The following is a 23,790-nucleotide window of genomic DNA, read 5'->3' as shown; positions in this document are numbered from 1 at the left end:
CCACTGTCTACCAGTGCATACTAAAGTAAACTGCCACTAAGCAGCCTCAATGGTGCTTTTTGAAAACAAAGGATGTGAATAGCGGCTCAGAGTTAACAGAAACATGAACGTCTTCACACAGCCACACAGGCAGACTTGGTTTTTCCACTTCCTGTCAATATGTTCTGTCCTGATATAAATGTATGTGTGCATCCAGATGCTCTGTACGCTGTGCGTGAGGGCAATGTGTCATCAGCAGAGAACGGGGGGGGTACACCACAGGGTGGGTGGGTGGGGGATATGGGGGGTGGTCTTCTACATTAAAGCCATTGTTCTGCTGCCTCAGCTCCATGTGACATCCATATATTCTGCCACAAGGCTTTGTTACCTTTCTGGTCCCCCTTCTACACCTTCTTCCCCTGCTCTGACTAGTCAAAAGTGAAACCGCCCTTCAGCTTTGTCAAAATATGGCCATAAACAATGAAATGGCAGAAAGCCAACACATGCCCACATAGAAAATCTGTTTGTCTGGAGTGTCTCTGTTTAAATCCTGCCTGTATTTCACCAAGGTAGTTCCTCAGTCATGATTTTGTTTTTTCTAAAAGGGGTAATTTACCAAAACGGCTCAACAATATGAAAGAAAAAACAAAAAAAACAAAAACACGTGCGTGCACGCACACACTCACACACAGAGAATAAAGGGCAGTTTGGTGGTGAGGCAGGAGGTCTTGGCCTTTGGCTTGGCAAGAGCTCTGGGAATGTGCTTGGAGCTACACTAAGTGTGTGTGTGTAGCCATTCATCAGCGTCACTACCGGAGCCCTGGGCGGCTAGGCCGGACACAGCTGGCCGCAGGGATCTCCAGACTATGTTTATGACACTAGGGCTATTATTAGGGCTGGCTAAGAAGGACAGACTATACACACACACACACACACACACACACACACACACACACACTGGCCTGGAGCCTCACTGCAAAGACTAGAGCTTGACGTGAGCACAATAACCTTGGAGAACCCAAAGAGGTGACTAAAAGACATAGGGAATGAATTGTAGAGCAAGAGAGAGAATCCACTCTCGTACACAACCCACCGTGGCACAGAAAAGACGGATGAGGAAGCAACTACAGATCTTTTCTTAGACACAGTGGAAGATTTCAAACAGAAGATGGGTCAAGGGCACCCAGAGGAAGGAAACACCAGGCTCTTTTTTTTCCCCCCTCCTCTCTGTTTTTAACCACTCCCCTGCCTGCCTTTCACACTAAAACTCAACCTGAAGCAGCACATTTCGCCCTCCCCAAACTCATCTCCAAAGACTTTGACATAAGCCTTGTAGTAAATAGAGTGGGCACTGCAGAGAAAGGCAGAAAAAAAGACAGAGATAGCGAAAGAAGGGGTGATCTATGAATAATCGATGCGTCAGTTTTCCTTGCCTTTGAGCCCAGCCCAGCAACACAGCAAGGACTGAGATAGGGAGCAAACAGGAGGGAGGGTGGGAGGAGTAGGTGGGTGGAGGAGGAGAGGCAGAGGATGGAGAAAGAGAAAAAGAGAGGAGGGGCTGCAGTGTGCAGGACGGAGAGGGAGATTAAAGGAGCTTCTCCTTTTATTGATTGTATAAAGATTGGCCTTCATTTGCAGTTGTCTTATTGCTGTTGTTTGTTTGTTTGTCTTGATAAGTCTTGTGATCTTGCAGAGAGAACATTGTGTTTGCTCAGCATCCAGGGAACCAGGGTAGAGAAGGAGGGGTGGACGGACACAGAAAGAAAGAGGAGGGAGACAAAGAGAAAGAAAATCACATTGCAGCAAAATCACTCTTGGTTTCTTTTAGCATCCCTCTGTGCTTGTTTGAAGCCAGTCTTCATTACAAGTGGGAATAATAGTGGCACATTTAACATGCAAAAATACTGTAACGATCCTGAATCAGAAAGTAAATTTGCCTTAACCCTTTTATTGTGTGGAAATAATATATTAATAAACTAGAATAGAATTCAACTGGAAGATTGAATTCTATTCTATTGAATAGTGCCACTCTGCCACTATTGAACATCACTAATGTTGCACTTTTTCTTCCTCTTTTACCTGGAGAGGGTATAAATTAGTGCTTCTAACATATGTATTCAGATTAAATGCTCCGCATCTCCCTGACCTAACAAAGTCAAGCAGTAGCTCAAAGTCTGCAGAGCAAAGTTCAGCCGTAAAACCCAACCCATCTGGAAATAACCCACCCAGCTCTACTTACTAGAAAGCAAAAATTAAACAAATCGGACATATTCTTAACCAACCAATCAAAGTGGAGCTAATATGAGCACTTTGACAGCTGCTGAAAGGGCACTGACAGCCCTGCAGGGACGCAAGCTCTTCAATGACTTTTAGACTTCATTTGCATTCTCTCTCTCTCCCTCTTGCTCTCCTTGTCGACAATGAAAGGGCACCTGATGTGCTTGGCTGGCTTTGCTAGGTATCTCTGTGCTGTGCTGCATCGCTGGGGCATTTGTTGCGTTACTGGTGCACGTGTGTCCCGGCAAATGTCTGTTTGTGACGAGAGGAGCTAAAGCCTGCCAGTGGATAATGCGCCATGCCTCGGCTAAGCAGGTCAGGGTTTAAATACAGGACGCAGTGGGGTTAAGGGCAAAGACTCCTTCTATGCGTGTCCCTCATTCTCTGCCACCCTCCCTCTTCCTTTGGCTTGCGCAGTCCCAGCCTGCACAAAGCTAACATGACCTGACATGTCAAATCGAAAGGGGTTAGGAGGTGGTGAAGGGATGTGGAAGAGACACAAGAGAGGACGGGGGTTCGGAGAAGCTTCCAGAGCCAACTTTGCCCCCGCTTTGCCCCTCTCTGTGTGCCTGAGCTAAGCCAGCTGCAGTGGGAGTGAGACTAAAAGGCAACCCTATAATCCCATAGCCCTCCCCTCTTTTGTCCCACAATGGTTCAGGCTGGTGCCCTCTATACTGCCCCTGTCCCTGGCCCCCACACAAAGGGTTAGACTGGGCAGGGGGCTAGTGGGATGTAGGGGGGATGCTGGGGAAGTCCAGCCTACTCAGCAAAGGAATTTAGCTAACAATCAACCTGTCAGGCCATTCTAAAACCCTCCTGTTCAAATTCAACACAAGTCCTGGTCTAAAAAAAGCCCTAGAACTCAGCAATACTATATAGCAAAACCATGAAACCAAGCTAGTCGTCACAGCCTTTAACCAGGAAATTTGTGATGGAGTGTGTGTGCATTTTTTTTTTTTTTTATTTACGTTCCTCTTCTTCACCAAAAGGTAAAGGCTCTCAGGAGACAGAAAAGCTTTGTGACATTTTCAAGAGGCTCTCTCAACCCAAGTTTGATTGCGCACACATATTCAGGCAGCTGGGAAGCGCAGGCTTTTTTCCTGTAGCTGAATGAAGGCAGGTTTCTGTGAAGCAGAGTTAAGCTGCGGTGTTAAGTCCAGTAAGTCTTGCATCAGGTGTCGGCTGATAAGACCGACTGAGACCGCTTAGTCATCGGCATATTTAGAACACCAACTAGAGCAGGATACAAACAGGCACATAGCCCCTGTTCACACAACACACCAGGACAATCATTGTCTTAACCAGGCTTAGTTGGACAGGTCACGATTCAAGGCTTTCTGGAAGTGCATATTGTGAGCAGGAAGTTGGTTCAGGCCAGTTAAATTGGAAAAATGGCAGTAGACAGGCTATTCTTTCACTCTTTGCCTTTGGTTAATGAGTGGACAGTTGGTGGACTGACGGACAGGATATAAACACCCATATGATGAATGAATGGAGGCTTAGTGTTGTGGTTTTAACAACCCCCATCTTCCGTGTTGTCCCCCTCCTCCTCTCTCTGGCCTCAAGTTCACAAAGCAAATTCTTTTCAGAGCTGCATTTTGGAATAAATCTATTTAAAGGCCAAATGAACACAGACAATGTATTGATGCACAACACAGACATGGAAAAAGAAGGGGGTGATTAGGAGGAACACAGAGAGATGGATTTTACAGACTGTTTTTGGATAGCAAATCGGGGTGGGGGCAGTGGCATTGGGCTGAGCGGAGATGACGAGAAATGACAAGACTGAAGAGGGAGAAGAGGGGTAGGATGGGGGTGAGTCAATAGGTGGGGGCAGTAAAGGAATGGTCTTTCCTGAGTTAGGAAAATAAGCTTGTGTTATTCCAACTGTTCACTGAACACTTGTAAATGCACTAAGGGTGATGCAGTGAAATACTGGACATTCCCAGCAAGTCAGTGTTTAGAAGCGACAACTGAAATCCTTCATTCTGCTCACAACTAAAGGTCAGAAAACAAGGAACAAAGCCAGCCTACAACAATAGGTATGTATGCTCTTGCTTTTTCCAAACAGAAGAAAACATTAAACATTAATTAATAATTTCTACAATCCTTCCCACAAGACAATTCTACTTACGCTGGTAAATTTTGTGCAAATTTAGCAGCTCATTGAAGACTAGCTTGAGATAAGGAGGCAGAGGACAATGATGTTTTCCTCAGTGCACTCACGCCAAGCTTACAATGCTGACTGGATGTTATCAGCGCTGGACATCTGTTTGACACACAACATCCTGTGTCGCTGTAAGGAAAGGAGGTTTTAAAACATCCCAGCCCAGTCCTTAAATGGCATCATCTGAACTCTACACCTGCCTCGACCAAACTCTCGTGGGTATGTTGAGGTCTATACATGCTCAAGCTGCAGCCCGTATTTAGGAGGTAGGCTACATCACCCCAAACCTGTTCTAATATAAACACAGCCCAGCCCAGGCTTGAAGGGGTAAAACCTATCCCCTCAGCTCACAAAGACAAAAAGGCAACTGCATTGCCTGACAAGTGAAGCCTGACTGAACAGGTCTGGAGAAGCTAGTATTGCATTACTAAGAAGACCCCCCTCCCCCTCCGCTTTCTTCCTCTTCTCTCATCTGCTTCAAAACCTCCAGAGACACATATGCATGACTGTTTTTGTTCTTTAATCTGACTTTTCTGTTCTCGCTTTGTCAGTATTTTAGAGATGAAAATAAGCACTTGAAAACAATGATGTAAAAGCATCCCAACAGAACTGAGCTAAACATGATGTGATATGAGAACAGAAACAGAGACAAAGATAACAATGAACTCTTCAGTAGGTTGCAAGGCAAATGCAGAACTCACTGACAGGGTTCTAAATTGCATGCAATTTTACACACATATGCACACACACACATTCCTCCAAAGCTGTGGCAACTGCAGGAACATCTGCTTCATAAGGGCTTCAAGGGATGCACAATGACTTAATGTGTGAGGGGGTGTTTTTGTTTGTGCTCATGACATGTTTGCATGTGCAGAAGGGGAGTGGAGTGGAGTCACTCACCAGGGGGTTTGCACATGCGAATCTGGCTCTCGCACTGCACAAGTGGATGCAGAGCTGGAGGAGGGCTGCTGGCGGGCACAGAGGTAGCTTTGGCAGAGAGGCCCGTCATGCCAGCAACTGGAGGGGAAGGAGGCGGCGAGGGGGATGGGGAAGTGGGCGAACCACACTGCGTCTGGTAGCGGAGCTGGGTGAGGGAGGGGGGCATGCCCTGGTAGTGGCGTGTGGCGCTCAGGAGGTCATTGAGGATTTGCAAGATGGTCCCAATATCCCGTCTGGGACGCCCATTGCTGTCCTGGCAGTTTGGGTGCAAAGTGCCTGTGAGAGGAAGCAAAACAGACCAAAATAATATTATAATTTTTGCGTGTTATATTTCTTTGTATAATGTTTGTATATCATTTGATTTTTTAAAAAAAATTAAAACATTTAAAACTGGCATGCGTACAAGTCTAAAACAAAGGCCCAACAGAGAAGAAAATGTTAAATTTTGTCAAGTTCTACTTAGAGGCATCTTAGAACTGGATCTCACTATGTGCACAGTTGATGCTTAAAGTAGCAATAAGTCATAAGTCAGTAATGGCAGCTCTGTTTTCTTACCTGAAAAAGTCCCTGAGAAGACTCCGGGAGCATGGTTGACAAAGCTTTCAATGATGGCGCCGGGTTTACGGGAGCGTGGCGAGGAACTGGTGCCACTGTTGGAGGTGTTGGTACTGCAGTTAGCCTGAAGGGGGGAAAAGAAAAGTGTTATTAAAAGAGCATAAAGTGAGACCAAAGCATGTTTGAGGATACAAGGGCATATGATCTATTACAGTAAAAGCTGTGAAAACTCAAAATCACTGTTTCAGGAGCTCCCTCAGTGACCTTTACCCTTTACCTCTGGGTGTAACTACCATTTGCACAGTGTAATTAACCTCTGCAGTTAAGGCTGATGGTTATAAGAAACCTCAGACAACATGAAATTTAAGCTTGCTGCCATGCCATATAGCTTAAGACTTAAGGTATTTGGTTACTTTACTGTGATCAAACTAAAGATGGTCACCTCACAACTTCACTTTGGCTTAACATGGATTGCTCAACTGACATCTGAAAGCGAAACTGAAACCCCAAGAAAGCGCGTTGTGTGCGTATGCATGTCTTTTTGTCATGCATGTGAAAGCCTGATGAGGAATAGCCATATCCGTTTTCTCACTACTAAACTGGCCTGTCTCCTTGTTTTTCCTGTAGTGAACCATCTCTCCCACACAGTTCGCTGATATTTGGTTACCATTCACTATTCAAGGAGGTACAGAAAATATAAACAGCACATTGGGTTGAAGAACAGAAGTAAGTGTGTTTCTGCATGTGTGTGCAGCTGTTCATGAAGTTATCCTAAGGTAAACAAATGAGCATAACGCTGAAAGTTAAATGACAACACCAGAACACTTTTGCTCCTATAATTTTAGCCCACTGCTCTTTACCCTGGGAAGACTGAGGTCATATGAATGCTGTGTTCTCATGGTGTACGCATGTGCTGGCTTGTTTGCATGCATTTGGGGAGCACAGTGTACTCCAGTGATGAACAAATGTACTGTGGTTTGGACACACACACACGCAAAATCACATGTAACGCTTCTCCAGAGCTGACTAAACCACGGGTTCACCCTCGTGCTACAAGGATGTCCCATTAATCTAATTGATTTAATGGAGAATGATTTAGTTGTGAGGATGGCACTTGGGTCAAATGGTCATAACCCATCCACTCTATCGTTCTCATGGCAGCCCAAGTGCCTGTGTCTTTCTTATGTATTGTAAAGATGTACCTACTTTTACCACTGAACCCTTTTATTTGAGAAAATAATATAAGACAATATCTTACCAATCCTATGCTGTGATTGGCTATTATTAAAGAAAAAAAAAACAAAACACTACTTGGAAGAATTATAAGAATATTTTCTTGAGGCTTACCTCAGGGCAGAGGACTGGGGCTACAGGGCTGACCTGGCCGATCTCGTGGCTGGGTTGGCCTGAGGAAGGCTGGTGGTAGTGGTGATGATGGTGGTGGTGGGGGTGGTGGTGATGATGAGCGGGCGAGCGGAAAAGACCCCCAGGGACATGGGATGGGCGAGGGGAGTGTGGTGGAGGAGTAGGGGGGCTACAGTGAGCAGAGGAGGGTGACTGGTGGTACATGGGAGGAAGGGACTGGAGGTGTGTGGAGGGCAGGGGAAAAGAAGGGGATCCTGGGGAAGAAGGGGAGGAGGGGATAGGGTGAGGATGGGACAAGTGGGGGCTGGGGTGATTATGTGGATGCTGGGGGTGTTGATGAGAGTGCGGGTGAGTGTGGGGAACCCGGGGCTGTCCCTCCGAATTTCCCCGGGTGATGAGGTGCCTGTGCTGGAGTTGGGGACCACCGGACTGCTGCGCTGCCAGCTGGAGCTGGACAAACATCATGTGATCACCTACACGCAGCGCCAAGGTGAGGGGAGAGCGACCAGACAGGAAGTCACTGACCTATTGATAAAGAAAGGGGAAAAAGGGTTAAGTGATTCAATGTCTTTGCTTTTATGCAAGGTATCAACACAGCTTAGCCAGATGACAAAGTCTAACTTAATATATGATGCTCTATATCCAGATTTAATGACACTCTGGCATTTACAACTGTTCACTGTAAAAAACTATGGAACTAGAAAGGCTCCCCATGCATACAGACTTCCTTCTTAGTAAATGAACAATCTGGGCCATGGATGCCAGTTACAGTGCACACAACAGCTCTTTGAGCTACCCCTCTCACAGAGACACAGACACACCACATAAGCTCATCGTGCAGTCAAACACTAGTCTGTAATAGTCATCTATTTACTTCTGTTGGCGGGGAATGGATAGGGAGGCCTACTGGAAAACGCACACATACACACAAATAGAACGCACTATTCCTTGCTTCCCATTGCCACTCAGTCCGTTCTTAGTCAGCAGGGTTATTCAGCTCAAAGACAAAGGCCACCCTTCTGTTTGGCCCATGGCCTGAAAAATCAGTCCCACGTTTAGGAAATCCACCCCGCCTGCATCTCAAACACAGAATAGTCAATTGTCTGTGAATCTGCAGCAGATCAGGAAAGGATGCCCATGTTTGGAGCACTGGCAACAGCTAACTGGAGCCAAGTGTCGGGGGCCTTCAGTGACCCACCCAAGGCCTGGATGGACACACACACACACACACACACTAACAAGTACAGAGTTGTCACGACTCGGCTGGAATATTCGTGCTAAATAACAAAACCTCTCTTGTCATCCTCCTGTATGCCTGTGGCTCTCATGCTGTGTATTGTGACTTGCTGCTGAAGTCCAAGCAACGAGAGTCTGACATGTATTTATTTACTTTTTTCCCCCCCCCCAAGTGAGTGTGATTCAGGAGTCACAAAGCTTCAGTGGGTCTTGAAGACTCAGCAATAATGACTCAGGTTCTCCCTAAATGGAAACAAGCAGAAATGGCCAGCACTAGCAAATACAAAGTGGCGCTCCTGTCCAAAAAGATTTCAACAATCACTACCGCATGTGTGATTTTAGTCCCCAGAGAGAGAGGGAGGACGGACAGAAAAGCAGAACAGAGCACAGGGATAGATGTATATAAATAACAAAGCACAGAAAATAATATATAAAAAGAAAAAAAAATTCTGAGCAAAGGGCTTATATTTGGAGTGTCCTTGTAAGATGCTCGCCTGTAGTTAACCCTCTGAATCACCAGGCTCTGCCCTCCATCACATCTCTCTCTTTTCTTCTGCTTATTTATTTCTCTATCGACCGCTGCCTCTCTGTTGCCAGGGTGACCTTTGGACATTGGTATTGACATGATGTGGAAAAAGAGGATGAAGGGAGAGGAGGGGCAGGTGAAAGAACTAAGGGGTTGGGATGATCTGATGGCTAGAGCAAAAATCGGAATAAAATACGCTACTGGATAAAGAGAAACTCAAACTTCTCAGAATGTAAAGTCAGCCACTAATGATTTATTGACAATCCACACTCACCACGATTACCCCAACGTGGTGAGGCGATACGCTCAGCAGGCGCAAGGTGGGGTGTGAAGTGAGGAGGAGAACAGCGCAGGGGGCTACATGTGACATCGCTAGGAAACTCCGTACATAAAAGGTCAGGAGAAGAGGTGTGCATGTGTTTGAGACCTAATGGGAAGGCCTGCTCCAAAAGGTGGGTGGGGGGAGAGACAGAGATGAAGAAAAGACCAGAGGAGGGGGAGGAGACAATGACTGTGTCTGTGACTGACAGCTGTCAAGAGTAAGTGTCGACAGTTTGTCAACCCACAACACGCAGAGCGGCATGCATACAAATCGAAAGCCCCAAGGGAGATCGTCAACCCAATGTTTAGAAGGTGGGGGGGGGGGGGGGGACACCCCTGTGGGTATCCGTTATAGACCTCTGATCCTAGATCCAAATATATTCGGGCTGAGTCGACGTCCAGTTCAAACAGGTTACATTTCACACTTCGCGTCAGAATCCTGTTTCCAGGAACCATGTGAGATCAGTTTTTACCTCCCTGCACAGATCTGATTTTATCTGCAGAGAAAATGCAACTGCTGCTAAACGGATACATGTTGCTCAAATTTACGCTGTGACATGGAGGGGGAGGGAACGACCACCATGACTTCTGGGTACCTCCACAGCTGGTCAGAGTGAATGTCATAGGGTCAAAATTTGCATGAAACCAAAGGAGACTGCAAAGCTGTACTTCTATTTCTTTCCAAGAAAGGAACATCCAAGACGGCAAGAGCCAAGTATGAACAGGATCTTTGCTTTATCACTGTTTTTCTTTGTATACAAGCACATGCAAGAAAAAGTGAGAGAAAAAGACCAACTGTGATGACAGCAAGACAAACAGAGAGGAGGCTTGATTACCTTTATAATGACTGGGGTGGATTATTCAAAACCACAAGACAGAATTCATGTACTCCTACTTCCCAACACCACATAGCAGGTTTTAAATTAGCCTGCGAAAGAAGCAAGCTCGCTTCCTCACACCTTTTTTCCTTCTTTCCCGCCTCCAGTTGATTTTTGTCACTCCAGGTCTCAGAGTCTCAGTCGTTGACTCATAAAGTCAATTTAGAAGTTGCTCACACAAACCTTCACATGTATATGAGAGCTAAAAATGTGTGTGACCATGTGACTCATATGGGGTCTCCATGCATACACCACCCACCAGAACCTCTTCTTTTAGGCAAGAAATTAAAAGGCCACAAACCCACACAAACACAGACATCTCATTTGCAGGGAAAATGACAGGGGACATCTCAACTACTATAATTCCATTGGACACGCTCATATATTTGCGGTTAGCTTTGAGAAAGACCCAAATTAAACGTTCAGGTGTGGAATTCCACTCGTCCAAACCAAACAGCTACATCACTTTCATCTGACACGCCGTCTCCCTGACAATTCCCGAAAAGGAGGGCGAACAGCTTGTGTAGCTGGGAGCCGGGAGCTGTGGAGTGGAACACCTGAAATAGGGCCCGTTTCCTAAGGGAAGGGAGGAGGCGGAGGATGATACAGTGCGCCCTGCCTGCCAGAGGCTAGATTGGCGAGAGTGATCATGTAACAACAAGCCTTTTCCAGACGGACAGAGACTATGAGAGAAACAAGGGGAGGGGAGAGCGTTAGAGAGTGCATGCATATATATATATATATATATATATATAGCTGGCTAGCAAATCAATCCCAGAGGTCTCGGCTAGAAGCTCAGCTCCAGTCCAAACATGCCTGTCTGCTCTCAGGAGCACAGTCAAGACAGCCAACGTGGCTGGCTACCATTGACGTCAGTACAAACACCAGATAGCGCTTTGTGGAACATCACAGGAAAACAAAAAAGCGCTTCATAGCTTGTCTTTAAGTCTGCAACAGACCTCCAATTCTATTTCCACCTTGGTCTTTGAAGGACGCTGTACAAATTCCAGTCCTTTATGAAAGCAACTTATGAAGGAGAGTCATAGGACAAGGAGAATGGAGACCCCGGGTTTTGTCAAGGCAGACAGAAAGAAACCAGCACTCCAGTGTTTTCATTATATTGAAGGAGCAGTATGAGGAGTTCATGCCTAACAAATAAGGTGTGCATTTCCTGACCGCAAACATAGTTGATTATACTCACCAAAAACTGCACGGATAAGCTTATTTAGCAATATACAGGTACTGAAAAATGGCTCTTCCATCTAGTAGCCGTCAGACCCACCTCTCTAACAAGTGACCCCAGAAACAGTGCTCTCAGCCATTTTGTTTTAGTTGTTGGGTGTCCAGGAGGTGGGGTTTGTATGATACTTTGGTTGCTATGCAGTAATGGGAGAGAATATGATAAGGGGCAGCTGGGCGAGGAGGGGTGGAGACAAGATGGAGGAGAAGGAGAAGGGGGGGATGGCATGAAAAAAGGAGGGAACAAGGATGGTAAGGGGGGATGGGGATGCTGGCAATGAGGGTAAGGTGTCAGAGTAGTAGTGGTGGTGGTGGTGGGTGATGAAATATTCAGTGAGAGTGCGCCTCTGGCTCCTTCCTTCTTTTTTTTTTTTTTTTTTCCCTTTCGACATCTCTGGCTGACAGTTTTATTTATTGGGGTCCCTGTGGTTCAAGGAACTCATTTGCAGTCGTTCTTCCTTTGCACACTAAGCGAACTAAGGAAGGGAGATAAGGAGTGAGGGAGGAAGAGAGAGGCTGAGAGTCTAAGGACGGGTGAAGAGGGAGAGGGAGGGAAAGATAGAGAGTGCTGCCAGCACTGAGCTGACATTCATGAACAACTGAGCAGCTTTGTGCTGGGGAAAAGAGGATAGAGGATAGAGGATTGGAAGGCGGGACGGGCGGGGGAGGAGAAGGAGAAGCTGCGAGAGGAGGAAGTCACTCCTCCAGCCATATTCTGGTTCCAGTGCAGCTGCTCACCTGCCGGACAGCGAGGTGGAAAGGTATGGTTCAAAAACTGCTTATTAACCCTCCTATCGACCTAAATGTTTTGATCGCACCAGGACGCTATTGATAGTCTTTGGGTAGACACGCACCAGCTAAAGATGCAATGAAAGGCTCTCAAAAGAGAGAAGGAGAAAGAAAAAAAATCAATGAGGGGGTTGAATCTTCAAAGGCACCATTAGAAAGATAGGCATCTGTAACAGTACCTGATAAGAAACAGAGGGGGGTAAGTGGAGTAAAAAAGGAACAGCTGGCCATCATAGAATATGATCGGCTCCATGAAAGGAGAGATCAAAATGGCAAAGTCAAGACGATCGGGTTCCTGCAAAAGCCACTCCTTACAACTAGCCAGAAAAATTGAGCATATTCACCTCTTAGTCCCCAGCTATCAAGATCCGGTTTAAATCAGGCAAGCAACACCAAAGCAATCTTCACTTACTCGTTTCCCCCGCTGTTCACTTTCCTCTCACTCTCTTGAAAGCCATTTACACCAGCTGATTAATACAATTTAATCAGGATCCTGTTCTGGCAGAGAATGACTTCACAGCATTTTCTGTACCCGGTGAGACAAATTTGTGGATAGTTGGGAAAAACAACATCATACGAAGCAGCGGCAAATGAAAGAAGAAACAGCATCACATGTTTCTGAGATAAATGAAGTGGGTGTGGGGAAATTGAGAGATAGGTATAGAAATTCTGTGACAGATGGAGGAACGTTAACAGAAAGACGGTAAGTAATTGCAACGGTGATCGTGCAAAAATGATGCCTTTTTTTTTTTTAAAGACGTTTCTCATTTCCTCATTACGTTTTTGTAGGAAAGACTGAAATGACCTGGCTCTTTTGAACCCTGCACCTCTGCCAGCAGCACCATATCCCTAGTAGCACTGGCTTCATTAGTCTTGGTAGTGGCTATCGAATGTGATATACATGGCCTCCATCCTCCCACACAGTAGCCCCACTAGTCACGATGCCTGCTACTTGAATCGCAAAAGCACTGTATCGCCAGGGAATGGAAAACAATGACGGTCACGACTCCAAAATGGAGAAGTAAGTCTCCCCTGGTCGCTCAGTGAGGAAACATACAAAGAGAAACATTAAAAATGGATGTTGGCACATGCGCACACCCACAGAAACACATGCATCGAGATGAATATACATAATAGGACAATGAAATTCCCTGCAAATCCAGCTCCCTTTTGACTGCCCCACAACACACCTTGATTCCCTCCACCCATCCCAGCACTTCCCCTCCCACTATGCATTTTAAGCATCACAAAGGGGATTACACAGGTGCAAAAATACTGCATGATCAGCCTATTAATGCAATTTTCAAGGCCAGGATTTACATGAGCAGGGACTGAAAAGGCCTTTAGATCAGCATTGTTTTTTTATTCCATGCACGATTTGATTTACACATTCAGCAACAAAATTAATTTCTGTAGCTTTCATTTTAGGTTACAATAAAGGAAATTTCCATTCTAAAGAGCAAAGATTCTGTCTCTTAAGCTGCATGCATATAAAAAGCCTTAATCTCAATAGTAGTGAGAAGGACAGAGAGCGCTGGGGGATGTAAAAGGGGAGGAAACCCTTCATATTGACCAACAGGCAGACTTGGTCATTCTTCAATTCCTTGCGCTCCCAAATCCTCAATACAGTTACTCTCCAATGATTTCCAGTATTATCAATCCTACTGATTAACTGACATCAATATAAGGTGATGTGCAGGGCGCAGGACTGCAAAGAGAAACATATTGACCATTTGCATTGAGCTGTTTTACAAACAATTGTGTACATAGACACACACAGGTCCAAAGTTTATTTGTCTTTTTAAAAAAAAAAAAAAAAAAAAAAAAAAAAGCACTACTTCTTAAATCCTCCTTTTCTAGTAGCACCTCTCCTCTTATCTCCATTTTTCTTCTATCATCTCATCTTCCCTGTAATCTCTCAACCATGTTAGCCTTCCTGCCCACTGTCCCCAACCAATAGCACTTAACTACACAAACACAAATACACATTACTGACTGACTTGTGCAAAGCTCCCCCTTTCTTTTCTCCTCCACCTGTCAGGCCCACTGTGGCAACCCCTGAGGGAGGGATAGCAGAGGAAATAAGGAAAGGGTGACCCTGAGGTGACTCCCCACAGATTGTTAGAGCCTGTTAAGTTTGCGTCTGTCTGCTTGTAGACACAAAGACAAAACCGTGCCGTATCCCGGCCAGAGGAAGAGGAGGAATAAGTGAGGGGGAGGAGGTAGTGCATGAGGACAGGAGGTGCTTGTCGCTGGGAGCGAGAAAAGTAGAGCAGATATGTAACAGCGTATTCTCCTGGGACACGTGGAATGGCAACACAGCCTCCTCCTGAAGCAGTCTGTGTTAGTGTTCAAGGCAAAATTTGTCAATCTGAAGCCTGCTGAGCCTCGCTCCAGCTGGGTTGCGCATCGATTTTAAAAACCAGTATGCACCACTGTAGCTGCACTTAACAGGATTTTGGAGTTTGAAGCCTATTAGGCCCTTCTTTATCCCCCCACCTCAGTACTACCACTAAAGGAACTAGTCATCCTAGGATGTGTCTGTCCCACAGGAACTGCTCCTTTAGAGCTTTCAATTTTTGAGAGGGGTTGAAAAGTAGGTGGGCACAGTCCTGAAAATTTTCTGAGCTTAATGCAAACTTGGCTAAATTCAAAAACAAGCCACTTAAAAGCTGATCTCTCAAACATCACCATCAGCAATCTAAAAATTCACCTTACAGAACAAACAGCAACAACTACCTTGGCTTGCTCCAATGAGGTCACCGTTTTGGTGTCACCGATCCATAGTTACATAACTTATATTGTTTTGGAACACTCAGAATTGACATTCTGAAGCTTACACAAAATTATTATGTCACTTCCAAGAGTCCGATGGAGCCCAAACGGCACTGGAAGGACTGATTAGGGAGAAGGTTTGAGTAAACGATTGTCCTACCTTGTGCCTAACATGACTTTTTGAAGTGGAAAGGTGACTAATCATTGTCTTATGTTTGTCAGCTGAGCCGGTGTGGTGTTCATGCTTTAGGATGGGAACAAAGAGGTGGCTGCATAGGGGGGGGAAGGGCATTGGGGGTGGGGGTAGGGATGGTAAGGGTGACGTCTGGTTGGCTTTATTCTACCGTCAATGTGCATCAATGAGCAAATAGTCCCTGTGTGTTAAATGGCCACATAATCAAATTCTAAAATAGATCAAGAGCTGATGTTACTGCCTAAATGTGACTAGAAATGGTAAATATTGCTTTCACTACTTGTCATAGAAATATACATTTATTTTACAACTAGGCTCAGACAGTTTCTCATTCTCTCATCATGACCATAAATCCTCTTAAATATATCCTTTCAATTTGGTGTGTGTATGTGTGTGTTCCCATGTATGACTGCAAATATAAGCTGTACACACAGCCGCTATTTAGCAGACAGAATAAGAAAAGAGTAGTGAGTAGTGCAGGCAACTGTATTTTGATGGGCTGTCAGGAAGCAGTGGCTTAAATCAGCTTAGATGTCATGCAAAAAAAAGTCTAGGAGGATGCCAGAGGAGGAATTAAGGCAGCTATGATTGTCCTTGCTAAAGAAGTCAGCCATCACGGTCAAAGTGAGGCAGCTCGCCGGACTTGCAAACCACAGCACATTTAAATTATAGATCCCTAGGAGAGCTGCTAAGCAGAAACAAGAGAGGGAGGTGAAACATAGGAGATTGGAAAAAAATAGCATTTTAATCATTGCTGGGTAAGAACTTCCATTAAATGCCCCCCACCCCAAACTCATGCCACAAGAGACTGAAACAGCCCTTGGAAGCTGGCATGCGCTGCATGATTTGTTGACTAACAACCTGGTAGCTGAAGACTTCTTCATAATCCCGATAAAGGAGAAGACATACGGTGATCTGCTCAGTGCAGCTCGGAATCCAATCTGGAAATAAGACCTTGCATGACCAAAATATTTGAAGGGGTGATGGCTTATTAGGGGTCCAGGGGTTAACAACCAACTCTTGTATGCCTTTTTCTAAGAACTAACCCATACCTCCCTCAGGCTATTTTTGGTTGCATGGGCATATCAGTTATCCTGTCAGACACTTTTAAGGGCTAAGTGCATTGATTGATTTTTGATAGCCCCAGAGTTCGAGAGGAGATAGGAAATGAGGCAAAGCTTTTGTGTTCCTATTTTTCTAATCTTACAAAGATCTGTAATCTCTCCGCAATCTATATCATTCCATTTCGTTTCATGAATTATAAAGAAGAATCAATTTCTGTGGATATAAACACACTAAAGCAGCTTTACGCCTTTTTTGTGTTTTACTGTGACATCAATCTCCTGTTACCCATTATTCGTTCCGTACCCCGGCGTCAGATTACCATTTACAGTGAAATAAACATGTATGCAAAAGTGGTGTATGTGGTAACGTGTGGTAAGCATTTCGTGAGAAAAACGCAAGCACTTGACTCATAACGAATCTAAGTATAATAAGGTTACGTGGACAGGGAGATACACAGGAGGACAGGCAGAGTGAGAGATCGGTTCCTCTGGGTCGGCGGTTGAATTATCATCTGCCTCTAGTGAAAATGACAGTCACTCTTGGCTACCCAGCAAAGGCGTACCACATGATGGGCAAAGCTTGCTTCCAGCCTACTTACAGTGTGACATACACACACACATCCAGTAACAGACACGCACACATCCACTTACACACACCTACACACATGCAGTCATCTGCTGTCAGTGCTACGAGATGCATGCTGAGTTCTCTCTGTCACACACGCACACACACCAAGGCTAGGATTTCCACCATAAAATTATCAGCAGGGCAAGAAGCCATACTGAACCACACTCTGCTATCACTGAGCAGCCCACATCATCGGATAATTATTCCACTAAACAGCGTCGGGCAAATTCTTCAGGATGTAACCGCTGTTAAGAGTTCAGTTAACTCCTTACATCAGTGTTATTGTTTCACCGTCTTGTACCGTTCTGACATCAGACAGTAGTGCATCAGTGATACACTTACGTACATCTCAGTGTTGCCCAACTGTACAAAAGGAAGTGGATCTGAGTCAGTCAGTCAGCTGCAAAGTGTGTCATACGTCACACTGTTGTCTGCGAGCGCTCAGCCTTATCGCCTCTCTTCTCGCTCGGTTTCTCTCTGTGGCCGGCACGGAGTCTTTTTTAAACTTCACACTCACTATTGATCATTTTGGTGAGTCATGCCGCTCTGACTCAAATACATACTGTACTTAAGCAGGCCCACAGAACTGTTTCACTGCAAGCACAGGGTGTAGGCCTCGCTTGGCCTGTGCATGTACACTAGGCTTCCAGGAACCCTGTGCTAATACTGAGTGAGAAGACTGTCATCTGATGATCCAGCACTCTGTTTATGAGTGAGTGAGACTACAATCAGTCTCCATGCAGCCACAGCACACTTCCTGGAAACTCGCCTTTGCGTGTGTGCGCTCGTGTATATGTGCCTGTCAGTCAAGACCGTGAAATACAGAAGGAGCGGAGAGAGATTATAGATAAAGGCGTAAACAGAAAGATGGAAGTAAGTGCTGGCCCTCTCAACAGCACATAAGTTCTTCTTGAGTGGTGTTCGCACTAGCTTCCTACAGGGCTGTGCATGCTTGCACACACACACACACACACACACACACACACACACACACACACACACACACACACACACACACACACACACACACACACACACACACACACACACACACACACACACACACACACACACACACACACACACACACACACACACACACACACACACACACACACGTTACTAGAATACAGGAGGGTGTTGTTGCTTATTATGTTCTAGCAGCTCACACTGGTTGTCTAGCTTGGCTTGGCTTGTTTAAGAGGCTGAGATTAGACAAGCAAAGAGGCTTGCGCAGCCGGCTCATCTCTGCCATATCTGGGTGTTGCTCTGTGCTTAACTGAAGCTTCCACCTTCTTTAGCCGTAATGCAAATATGCACACAAAAAATTTGGAGCTCAGTTTAAGTTGCAGGATTCCAACTTTGCTTTATCAGCCTTGATTTAGGCTCATCGGACACACACATGCACAGGCACACATAGATCCTTACCTGAGTTTCTGTTAGGCTCTCCAAAGCTTGCATTACTGACTGTTCTGGTCTTGATGCTTGAGACTGCATGACAGAAATAAAATAAAAAATGTAATATGTGTAATTTTTTTTTAAGTTCATTCTTTAGATTTGAACTCCAAACTAAAATAAATTCACAGCAAGCTGAATCCATACCATTAATCCTGCTTCAACTGTTGGCACAAGTGTTAACTTGCTCCCATCCGAGATGCCTAGATCCTGGAGTTTGCCTGAACTTAGTCGCCTGCAGGGATTGGGGAGAACAAGATAATTAGACTGTGCTGACAATATATTCTCTCTTCAGACATACAAACACCCTTCAGCCAGGGGGTGCAGACGGACTTCAAAACTATTTTGGAAAAGAGCTGTGGGTGTAAAGCTCCATGAAAGAGAAGTATTGATTGCACTGTCATATTTCAATTTCGAGTATAGTGGAGCTTGACAAGTGCTTGCAGTGGATATTTGGCACCACTGGCACTTGCCTAAGTGGAGGTAAGAATTTTTTTTTTCCTTGACAATATCAGTTGCACAAATGAGGAAGAAAAACTTCATGCTGAAACCAAAACCACAGCATATTAAATTTATAAATGAAAAGAATGGCAAGTACTAGAATTGCATGGACGCCGTTCTTAGCCAAACTGTTACGGCTCTGTCAGTGATTATGAAAGTTAAATCATGTGATACAGAACACATCACATTTCCAGGGCTTTACTGCTTGATGTCCGGTACAGAAGAGGAATGCTTGCATCTCAGAGCCAAATGCTATGCAAGCATTCACACCCGTTTCTGCCCGTTTGCCTGCTTTATGTTAGTGAAGGATGTTTAGGGCAGTCTGGTCTGTAGGCATGACCCAAATCTTATGCCACGCAGCTGAACAAAGGCAGTCAGCCCCGACTTGCTGTAGGTCTACAGTTTAAGGCGCAGGAGGGGATTAAAAATGGGGTTTTCAGGTTTTAAAGGATGATGTGATTTATTGGGTGATTACAACGGGTGGGAGGAGATGGGGGCTGAAAACAATGCTGACTGTTCGCATGTACTAAAGCCCCCCCTTTCTTTTTTGCATAGCACCACCTGCACTATTGTGAGCTCGTTTAACCTGTGCCTGATTCATTTCATAGCTTCATAATGCTTCAGGTTCTGGTTCGTTTTGAATAATAAAGAGTTTATCTATTCTCTCACACATGCAGCTCTGCTTAAACAGCAGCGTTTTTCAAGCCCTCGCGAAACTGGCCGTCTGATACCTCACACAAACAAACTGCTGTTATTCTCCTGAATCTGCTGGCTATTGTCATGCAACTGCACGCTCACATTCACATCCAACCACAAGACATATCCACCTTCGGTTCAGTACCAAGTCACGCATGAATAATGCACACCTGTGCAGTAGCAGTATAAATACAGTCAAGGTTAGCACTTCTGTGTGACTTTATTCATTAATGTGTAACATGTTTGACTCACACAGCATTAGCAATTCAGTCATGCTTCAGTTTTTATAAGAAGAGGGGACGAATCAATGCAAGTCTGCAGATTGCATGTCAATACTGTTCCAGTGACTGGTGAGTCCCAGCCCATAATTCCAATATTGTCCACCCCCATGGTCAATAGTTTCCTTGAACGTATTGATCACCAAAGCGGGCATACCTTTGCCTCCCGTGAGCTTAACCAGTTAAAGTGCAGTTTGGAAAATATTACCTCAACCCAGGAGGGTGGGTGCACCTAAAGTCGGTTTGTGCACATTTTGAACTGCGGACTATCCTAGACATTACGGCTTATGATGTCAGCGTCTCAAGTACCGGTTGGCTCTTTAAGAAATAAGTATGCGTAATTATTGTCCCTATCCGAAAACACCACGTTTACTAAACACGTTCAACTGCAATGCATTTCTTTCGTGTTTACTCACGTTTCTTTGTGTAGCAGAGCGAGTCTCTCTTTTGGGACTTTGAGTCTTTGCGACAGTCTCCTCTTCAGTCCCTCCACGGTCTCCTCCAGTGGCAAGGAGAGCTCGAAGCGTGTGCCGGTGGTGGAGTGGATGTACAGATTCATGGAGGGTTCCGTCGGGACGGCCTCGCAGGACGAAGCCCCGCGACTGGTGCAGCTTCGGGCGCTGGGATGCTGGTCCATCCGATAACCTGTGCTCAGAGAAGGGGGGAGACAAGACGAGCAGAGCCGGGGAGTGAAAAGGGTGAAAAGAATAGTGAAGCAGATCCGTCGCTTCCACTAAAGTCCCTTGATCTCCTTGCAAATCAAAGGCAGCATTCAGAGCTCTCTCTCTCTCTTTTTTTTCCTTCCTCTTGGTGCCCCCTTTTTTTCTCTCGCTCTCCGAGAGTCAGAATAAAACCCAGTCCGTCGTCTCTCCGGTCAATATCATGAGAATATCCCCCGAGGAAATTTAACTACACAAGCGTCGCGTTTCCCTTTGTGTGATCTTTGTCTTTGTTGCGCTTTCCAGCGTGCAAGCAAGTCTTTCGAAATGCTACATAGACGGGCAAATGCCACACAGAAACGCAAGTATGTTGTCAGCAAAAAATGGCACGGACGCTCATTTACGCAGGCAGTTACCTTTAAAAAAAAAAAAAACAACCAAACAAACAAAAAAATGTCTGAGAAAGAAAAAAAATGTATAACAACAAATTCCTCTCGGATGTTTTATGAGCTTTTTCGGGCTTTGGATGATGGGACACGCGATCCGGAGCTGCAAAGCCTCTTGCGGCTGTAGTAAAAGGCTCTCCGCTGCGCACTCATACCCACGGCAGCCCCACTGAAATATCGACAATGAACATTGTCACAAAGTATCCCACTTCCACCATCGATAAAGTACGCCCACAGCCCCCGAGGCCGTCCGACCAATCACAGGAGAGCTCCTTCAGGACGCCGATGACCTCAGCCAATAGGAAGATGAGCTCGACACCCACGTGGAGGCCAAGCGAGTTTAGGCCATTCATAATAAATTACAGCACAGTGCAAAATATGCAACAGTATCACAGTATACTCAAATAAAGGGCTACACCGAGGGCCGTGTGCCTCTACAGCTTACTGGAAGCTTTAAAGACAGTCCCCGTAAAAATGACTTGTTTTTTAAGTTAATCACGGCTGAATCATTCCTGAATTCTCGTTTCACGAGATACACCAATTATAGATAATATTTAGAGACAAATATGATGATGAGTGCATCATCTCTGGAAGTACCGCCTGTTTAAAGGGTCTCATCGTGTGGGAACTGTGCAACAGGCTGAAAATAGCGATCATCATTAATCCCAAAAACGCCTTTTTTGAAGAGATGTTTGACAGCAGCACACAGTGTGAATATATAACTGATTGCTTAATTTAAGCATATGTAGCTCATCATCAACTTTCGACACCGTGAGAGTAGATTTTTGATCAGGACTCGCTTTATTTCCCTTATATTTCCCGGGTTACTTAACCAACAACACCAACTTGGACGTGGCTATTTTTAAACCCTTGGCATAAAGACCAGATCCCTCTGCTCCAAGTTATCAGATGTACTGTAACGACATTAATAGTGCTGACGCCACCCTCTTTCCCCCTTGACCTCAGAAGCAAGCAGGAACCCTTCAAGTGATCGCGAATCTTACGCTAATCCACGCTGGACACGAGTAGGTTATTCTCGTCAGGTAAGCTGCAGTATATGCATGTAACACAGACTTCGGACTGCTGCTGCACGAGTTCTCAAGTCTGAGGTGACCAATAAGCGCCCTGAGAGCAATATCCCTGAGAGAAGTAACCAGAGCAACTCACAAAGAGAGACTGACTAAGAATATTTAAATGACCAAAAAGCCTACACAGCGAGCTTACCTCTGCAGTTTCTTCAAACCTAAGTAGGCACTTTACCATAAAAAAAACAAACATTAAAAATACTCGGTCGCCACCCAGTGGCAACGGAATCAGTTTTCACAATGAAAGCATGCAAACGATTCATAGTTTACCCCTGGCATATATATATATATATATATATGTATAAATAGGTTACATTTGGAACATGCAGTTTTTAAAACCTTATGCATTAAAGTATGGCAGCTTTTACTCGTATTGAGTACGACAGTCACCATAAAGCAACGTTTGATAAGATTTGTCGTTCTCCTTCTAATCTGAGATAATTACCAACGACTTGCTGTCTTCTACTAATTATAATTTACAGGAACAATGACATTCTGCTATCGTCAATAAACACGACATTAGGCTGTCCCTCAGAATTTACGCCCAATTGTCTCATACAAGCAGCTGACACGCTTCTATCGATCCGCAATTGACTCGTCTCTAATCAATTTCTCGCCAACACATAAAGCGCGTGTCAAACTTTACTAACACATCACCCGTAACATAACGTACAGATCAGTCGTAATAAAAAATAAAGTGAACTCACCAAGAACTGTGGCGAAAACTGTAAAGCTTCGCGGAAAAGTCTGCTGCGTTCCCGTCTCTTGCCCCAGTTTTGGCATGTAAAGTAAACCCACACAGCGACAAAACTCTGAGATAAATCCAGACACTTGAATATCCACAATAACGTCTCAGTAAATTCTCTGGTGGCCCCGTGCGCGTCGTTACGCTGCAGACCCGGGCTCGTCAGTCCTGGCCAATAATGGGAACAGTCAGGTCCCGAGATGCTTTCGTGTATAGTCAGATCACCGGTGTCTTACTTGGCGATAAGAGCGTAGTCGGAAAGGTGAGACTCCTCTTAACTGACGCTTCTCGGATATGGGTGGAGAGTAATGTTCTTCTTATGTCAGCATGTCATTTAAGGTGGCCTCGTTTCCCTGCTGCCACCAAGTCCAACTTGCTGTCGTCTGTGGGAAAGAATGCGTCTATAACGCAATTCTTAACCGATAAAGCTATCCAACTGTGTCAAGCACAGCGGCTCCCAGCAGCAGGAACGACTTTTAAAGGTAGCATACACCGACAGAGACACGAAACCCGGACAGCCACTGACCTACCACCTTAAAAAAAGAGTCAATGAAATTAAATCTTTGGCGATATTGGAGGTGTTGCCAACCTTTGACGACATAGAGAAAATGTCACCGGGCAACAGGTAAACACGCTCCCTGGATACGACACACGTACGCCGATAAACAAACACCACTGGTCCCGTTTGAGGAATTAATGCCCTGCTGATAACCTAATGCGGATTCTTGAAGCGCACAATGTACAAAATGACTGTTTTATACAAGAATGTAGGAAGTTTATTCTACGGGCTGCTGCTCTTTGGAGCAGAGACACTAAGACGTAAAATCGGCTAAAGTGTAATAATAAACTAAGTGTATTCAAATTGGTAACTATCCATTTATCTAGTTGCTTTTTAACAACTATTGAAACTCATTATTCATAACTGCCTCTTTCATAATGGTATCTTATTAGGTTTTATAGGCTATTGTTGCTTGTAATTATTGGATCTAACTCT

At 45.0% G+C, this 23,790-nt stretch overlaps 1 protein-coding gene across 1 annotated transcript in view; it reads right to left on the bottom strand.

Annotated features, from left to right (window-relative positions):
* Positions 1–23,065, bottom strand: part of midn (midnolin) — a 28,455-nt gene extending 5,390 nt beyond the window's left edge. The window contains exons 1-7 of the mRNA XM_085399648.1: positions 22,759–23,065; positions 20,278–20,506; positions 18,534–18,621; positions 18,360–18,422; positions 7,265–7,807; positions 5,918–6,041; positions 5,324–5,638 (exon numbers count right to left, since the gene is read on the bottom strand). Of these exons, the coding sequence (XP_085255774.1) occupies positions 5,324–5,638; positions 5,918–6,041; positions 7,265–7,807; positions 18,360–18,422; positions 18,534–18,621; positions 20,278–20,506; positions 22,759–22,834 (1,438 nt within the window). The 5' untranslated portion in view covers positions 22,835–23,065. The remainder of the gene's footprint in view (positions 1–5,323; positions 5,639–5,917; positions 6,042–7,264; positions 7,808–18,359; positions 18,423–18,533; positions 18,622–20,277; positions 20,507–22,758) is intronic.
* Positions 23,066–23,790: the final 725 nt, after the last annotated feature.

Source organism: Rhamphochromis longiceps, linkage group LG23 (assembly GCF_057381845.1).
Source record: "Rhamphochromis longiceps isolate RC_006_pf linkage group LG23, R_longiceps_female_GT1.1, whole genome shotgun sequence".
Taxonomy (NCBI): Eukaryota; Metazoa; Chordata; class Actinopteri; order Cichliformes; family Cichlidae; genus Rhamphochromis; species Rhamphochromis longiceps.
This window is presented reverse-complemented; position numbering and strand designations above follow the sequence as displayed.